At 34.2% G+C, this 6,745-nt stretch overlaps 1 protein-coding gene across 2 annotated transcripts in view; it reads right to left on the reverse strand.

The window, feature by feature from the left end:
- LOC106882806 (nucleosome-remodeling factor subunit BPTF) overlaps positions 1–6,184 on the reverse strand; it is a 66,721-nt gene extending 60,537 nt beyond the window's left edge. The window contains exon 1 of one of the 2 annotated variants that reach the window (XM_052966950.1): positions 4,447–6,184. In XM_052966950.1, coding sequence (XP_052822910.1) covers positions 4,447–5,507 — 1,061 coding nt within the window. In that variant the 5' untranslated portion in view covers positions 5,508–6,184. The remainder of the gene's footprint in view (positions 1–4,446) is intronic. The other variant, XM_052966951.1, reaches the window with a different exon arrangement.
- Positions 6,185–6,745: the final 561 nt, after the last annotated feature.

Raw genomic sequence — 6,745 nt, forward strand, 5'->3', positions numbered from 1 at the left:
TATATATATATATATATGAGATACTCTTGCTTCTATTCATCCGTTTGGAAACATTTGCCTTGAATAAATGAAAACATTGCAGAGATGAGAGAATTCTTTTTTTCTCTAGTATTGGTGTCCTGAAAAATGCACTCAATATGCTCTATAAAGTGTTTGTTGCAATGAAGGGTGTCCAGCTATAGAAAGTGTGCTAAAACAGAGCATAAATAGTGTCTACTTAGAGCTAGAAAGATTAAACCAGTGTGAATTAAGTGTATCTAAAAGGATATAAAGCAATGCTGGTAACTGTAATACATATTGGTGAGAAGTTACCAATAAAGCACTACGTCAAACAAGAAATGCCTAACAGTGATTAACTCTACTCCTCCATGATGCCACTCCTGAGATTTGAACAAACACTCCTTTGTCATTTTTGCCAACAGAAATGAAAGTAAACAAGTGATCAACTCCTTGGAAAACTATAACCAATGAGACAATTGTTAGAAACAGGTGAGGCTTCAGGATCACAAATGTTTCAGCTTTAAAAAGGCCATGGTGACCAACTGCTCCTAAGCACAGGCCCTAATGCAACAGAAGTAAACCATCATAATCAACAGTTAACGTCCATCTTCCTTGCTGGCATGGGTTGGACAGCTTGACTGAAAATTGGTAATCTAAGGAGCTGCACCAGGTTTCAATCCGATTTGGCATGGTTTCTACAGCTGGATGCCCTTCCTAACGCCAACCACTCCAAGAGTGTAGTGGGTGTTTTTTGTGTCACCAGTACAGGTGCCAATTATGAAACACTGGCATCAGTCACAACTACAATATCACTTGGCTTGACAGGTTTTCTCAAGCACAGTATATTGCCAGAAGTCTCAGTCACTTGTCACTGCCTCTGTGAGGTCATAAAATAATGGTCAAATTCAATTTAAATACTAACTCAGTTTTACAAATACTAATATTTCAACTATATTATAGAAATATCAGCAGCCTTATAAACTGAACAGTTTGAAATAAGAAAATACTACTTGTATATTAGATAACATATAATATATACATATATACATACATATATACATACATATATATATATATATATATATATATATATATATATATATATATATATAATGTGTGCATGTGTATAAATTTCAGATTAACCACAATTTAATGAATGAGAGGAGCAAAATGAGTTTCAACTTTTGGAAATAGCACATCACTTGGCTGAAAACTGGCCACAGGAAAAGACAATTGGAGGGAGGTAAAACTGACATGCCAACATGGAAAAATGATTAGACATATGCTGATGACAATGATGATCATAATGCAACACTGAAATAATATATGTGTTAATATAACCTGCCAAAAAATTTAAGCTTTCAATAAATGCAAACATCTTTTAATACTGAAAGGGAATGCCATACTGCTTATCAAATGTTTATTTTCTACAGGTGTAAATCAGGTTTATAGTTATTCTACCTGTTAACTTGTCTTGTCATCACAAGCAGTAAAACCATCAAAAGGAATTTTTATTTTTCTTATATTTGTTTTCATCTGATTTTCTCTTGCTCTATCCAAGTTACTGTAAAGTATCAACTTCCTAAATCAGATTGTTCAATTGTTATAGGACCATAGATTTCACTATAACTTGATATTAGTAAAATCATTATTTTCAAGTGATAAGGGAAATCAAATAGTTATGTGTGACAAATGAATACCTACATTATATATATATATATATATATATATATATATATATATAAATTAAGATAAACAACTAGACACACAATGTGATATTAACAGCTAGATGCAATGTGATGCCATAAAGGAAGAAATGTGACGAAGGATGTTAAGACACCTACATTTATAGAAATAAATAAGAGTGAGATGCTTTTAATGCTGTAGGAAAAGCCCAAATGTATACGCATATGCTGATAGGGGATGTAATTGCCCCCCCCCCAATATTGTCTGTATTTCTGAAATGAGAAATTATGAATATTATAACACCAATATATTCAGGTTAGTGTCTTCATTCTGGTTGTTATAAGTTACTAAAACAACCAAGATGAGAACACCACTCCAAACATGTCAATGTATGGTAACCAATAAACATGTCCTTACACCAATCTTTTATAAAGATTTCACAATTTAATAAATGTATGTTATCAATTCTATGGAGTTCTGACTAATACTGACTATAGACTATATATTAAAATATAATTAGCAACAACTACTCAAATGAGCAATATCTACTAATTGATAAATGATTGGTACAGCCAATGCATCCTCAAGATTTGATTTTGAACTAACATTTTTAGTTACTCGAGATAATATTCAGAATATTGATTTTCTAATTAGATATTGAAGCATTCCACAACTTTTAATGATGGTTGTAAACTTTCATCCTTGGAGTTAGATAAATACCATCAGATGTTCCTTAAACTAGTTTTGCTTTTTTTTTAATAGTATGGTCTACAGAAAGGGGCTTTACCTATGGCCACCACAGACTTTCAAATACCAGAGATGTGCCTAGAATGTTAACTGCTAAGTCAATAATTATAGAAATTAACAAGGGCAGAGAGGGAATCCTGAAAGATGAAGTTCTGGAAAGAAAGGATTTAGTACAGTGGTTAGTGTGGGGCTGGGAGTAAGTACAGCATGGGTGAGCTTAGGTCAAGCTAGAATGAGACCAGCTAGCTTTGAAAAGCAAAAACCATTGTTAGTAGTAGTAGAAAAGACAGAATAAAGAGACAATAATGTTTGTGGCCAGACTTTGGATTGTGATGGAGAGCTCTATGCCAATTAATTGGGAGTATGAGATGTCAGAATGCCCATATGCAACAGTAGCACTGCTGCGGATGTGAGAGCAACCTTCTACTGCAGGTCTCACTTGAGCATAGTAGAAGTATATTGGGCTTGAGCCACCCGATATCTTGTCTTCATACCTAAGTTATCTAAAGGATGTCAGGTTTGTGAAACTGATTTCTTTCCAAGCCAAACTCATTGTAGTATCTAAGTTAAGCACTTCTCAATTATAAAGTTGTTCTATTGTTTATAATGATAAATTGTACTATCTGGTAGTACCTACATAAAATTAGGTGGGCAAGGCCATTGAGAATGAGGTACAGTAACCACAGCACAGATGGTGGGATATGAACCAACACGTCTTTAGCAAGTAGGCTAGAGCCCTATTAACTTGGTCAGGTGTCAAGTATATTGTATAATTTGTCATTGTTCATTGCACTTAAGTTTTTACAATAGCTTCAACAATTCAAAATGAATTACTCCAATCCTAACAAAGAATTCTTAGTATTTTAGTTCACCAGTATAACGAGGAATTGGGCAGTGACAAGTTCATGAAAGGTTTTTGATGACTCTTAAATGAATATCTTAATAGATGTACCAAAATAAAACTATAACAGATATATTGCAAATCTTTCTCTGTGTGTCTTTTTTTCAATTATTTATTTTGAATATCTTTACCTTGAAAGTAAATCAATCTAAATATTGAGGTATTTTTAATGCTAAATGAATAATCTTAATAAGACACCATGCCAATGTTGTAGTCTTTCAAAAGGGACTGTATTGTTACTGAATTATGACAACATGGATTTACATAGGCCCTTTATGATCACTGATTTAAAATGAGTTTAAAAATTAGTATTCTACTCTGCTGGTTTTTGTTTTTAAAGAAAATGTAGACAGCTTTTATAATGCATCTTAGATATATTTATTATAACACTAAAGAGTTAAATCATAAATAAAAATTTTAATCAAGTTAATTTAGTAACCTGTTAATGATTAGTACATTACTTTCCTTGATAGTATTTTTAGTGTTGTGATCATAACAAGGCAATGTTAGTTATATTGAAGGCATCTTTCTAGATCTTTTTTCTATATTAACACAAATTTCCAATAATTTTTTTATCAGATTCCTTTTACATCAATTTTGAGACTTAATGGGAATTAAATAATTTCTGCTGAAATTATCATCAAAAACAAATTCAAGAACATTCACACAAAAGGTTTAACACTCTAAATAAGAAAGGCGAGGGATAACTGAGTGTTTTATCTTGAGAAGAATACTTAAATTTGTTTTAACAACTGAGGATTTCACTTGACAAAACTATAAAATATATATAGCTTAAAGGCTTTCAGAAGATAATGAACCTTTCCCTAAAATGCACGTTCATTTATTTACAAAAATATAATTGTTTATTATGATTTTGCTAGTTATCTTCCTTTGATATGTGTATTTGCTTACAACAAATTAATATTAAAATTACCAACAACATTTTGTTATACTGCAATACAATACATATTTTCCTAATAAATTATTTTTAAATCAAATTTTAAACTAATTAAAATAATTTTAGTATAGATCATATATGACCGTTTAAAAATATACCTCAATAAGTTCCTACTGCGAAACTTACTAAAGTTTAACAAAATCAGGATACTTACTTATGGCACGAACGACAGTGGTCATCATATTGGATGTTTCCTTCATTCATGATTTCTTCTCTTACTGCATTTGTCGCAAGGAACAAATCGGTCAGAGTCTGAAGTACCTTCAACCTGTCTTCGATGCCAACAAACGGAAAATCAGTCTTCTCCAAAATCTCAAGAGTCTCTTTATATTCTTGGTTTCGGTCACTGTCCAAGTAGGCTCGGACCAGTTCCGTCCAAGTCATTCCATCTAAAAAATACAAAGCTATGTTGATACTGTCTTTCAAATCGTGGGCACCGAATGTTGTATTATTTGCTTCCTCTTCCCTTTGAAGGGCTTTCAGCAGTGTTATATGGATCTCTGCCAGCAGTAGACACTGTTCATCACTATTTAAAGCAGAGCAAAAGTCTTCGAATAAAAAAGGAGATAATCGTAAAATTGACCGAAAATGTCTAAGTACTTCGTAGACGCTTAATGCTGACATTAAATATTCAATGGGTAACATAAGATCAGTAGCGGGTGCAGGCAGGTTCAAAGGAGGAATTTCACGGGTTTCGTCTAAATCCGGAGTTTTGGGCCGCCGTGAATGGTATCTTCTTTTGCTCACAGAACCCACCGTACTATAACTCTCTTCGCTGTGTATAGATTCAGACTCTTCATAGGTATCATCCGAACAACGGTCTTCATCTACATTATCCATATCTGTTAAGTCACTAGATTTGTCAGGTTCTACCTCTGAATGTTTATGTTCATCATCGTCGTCTTCGAGCATTTGTAAGATGTAGCTACGGCTTTTCTGAGCGGCCTCCCTAAGACGGGCACCCCTACTACTGCTCATACTAATGCCGCTGGCCGTAGAGCCAGCCCTGCCCGTGTGATGATGGTGACTATGGGGTGTTAAATGAGAGCTACTACCAGCATATGTTCCTGTGGAACTTGGTATTCCACCGTCAAAGTTGTGGCTATCTCCAAACGTACCATGATAGAAAGCTTTGGGTCTTTTCAGAAAATTGGTCCGACCCGACAATGGGGTTTTTGGCGGACGACCTCTCGCACGCCTCGATTTTGTAGACATGTTTCACGACAAGAACGTTATCTATATGGAATTAAGCATATTTTTAGAATAGATCTTAATAATACAAAGCGTATTTAGATGCGGATTATGAGCATTTTAACAGTGGTCCAGGTTGAACAGTTAGGAAAGCCGCCATTTTCTCTCCCCCCCATCACCATCGCAGTCACGTGACCAGCCAACTATATGTTAACGGACGGGCATGGCTGTAAAGGCAACGGTAGCGGGGCTGTTTCCCCCCTATGCTTAGATAGAAGCCAAGTAGTAATGTTTGGAGAGTGTTCACTCACCTGCAAGACAGCAAAACGAATTAAATTGTCCTTTAAATATGCAATGGCCTCCACAATATATCTATTCCGTGACTATTATGAGAAAATGCAGAGTATGAAGGCGGAGGAGTACGGAGCCAGTGACAACAACAAGAAGCCAGGCCGATTCTCAATGTTGTAGAACAACAAGCGGTCCAGTAACGCATTTTACAATTGGATCAATCGTTTCCTGGCTTTTTTTCTGCTTTCTTTAACGACAACTCCACATTTGAGGCTGGCATGATTCTAATATTATTTTGGTGTAATGTCTACAATCAAATGTCAGGGTACAACCGGCTTCCTGGTACCTATGTCGGCGTGATTCGGGAATTAGACGACCAAGTCTGGCGTATACACACACCAGAAGTAACCAATAAGCGACGAGCTTACATGTATAATATGGTGGTAAGGACACAACAGAGATAAATTAAATCAAAATCCGGAATCGTATATGAAATAAACGAAATACGAATCAGACACCTTAATTGCATTGTACAATTGATAGGCTATAAAAGCATCTTAATTATATTTATCGATTTCAATAAAAACAAAGATGCTTTGTTTCTTTTTGATTTAAATAAAATTTTTATATTCGTTATTAATATAAGTAAAACATATTTGTATTAATTCTTTCAATACGTTATTTCCTTATCCTAATTTGACAAATGGATGAGGTTTGATACTAAAATAAAAGTGGCACGAAGTGGGACATTTTATACAGTCGACCACTATTGTGTTTATATAAACATGTGTATGTAGCTAACCCGACCTCGCAATGCCATACATCATGGAAGGGCGGGAATTTATGATTGTCTTTCTGTTAGTAAATTATTTTGTTATTGGTAATTGAAATTCATACAACGATAAAATATACAAAGATATCTACATAGAATTTTGTATATCTCTGCCTTATATATTCGCTTATAATTTTAT

The sequence above is a fragment of the Octopus bimaculoides genome, chromosome 4 (genome assembly GCF_001194135.2).
Source record: "Octopus bimaculoides isolate UCB-OBI-ISO-001 chromosome 4, ASM119413v2, whole genome shotgun sequence".
Lineage (NCBI taxonomy): Eukaryota > Metazoa > Mollusca > Cephalopoda > Octopoda > Octopodidae > Octopus > Octopus bimaculoides.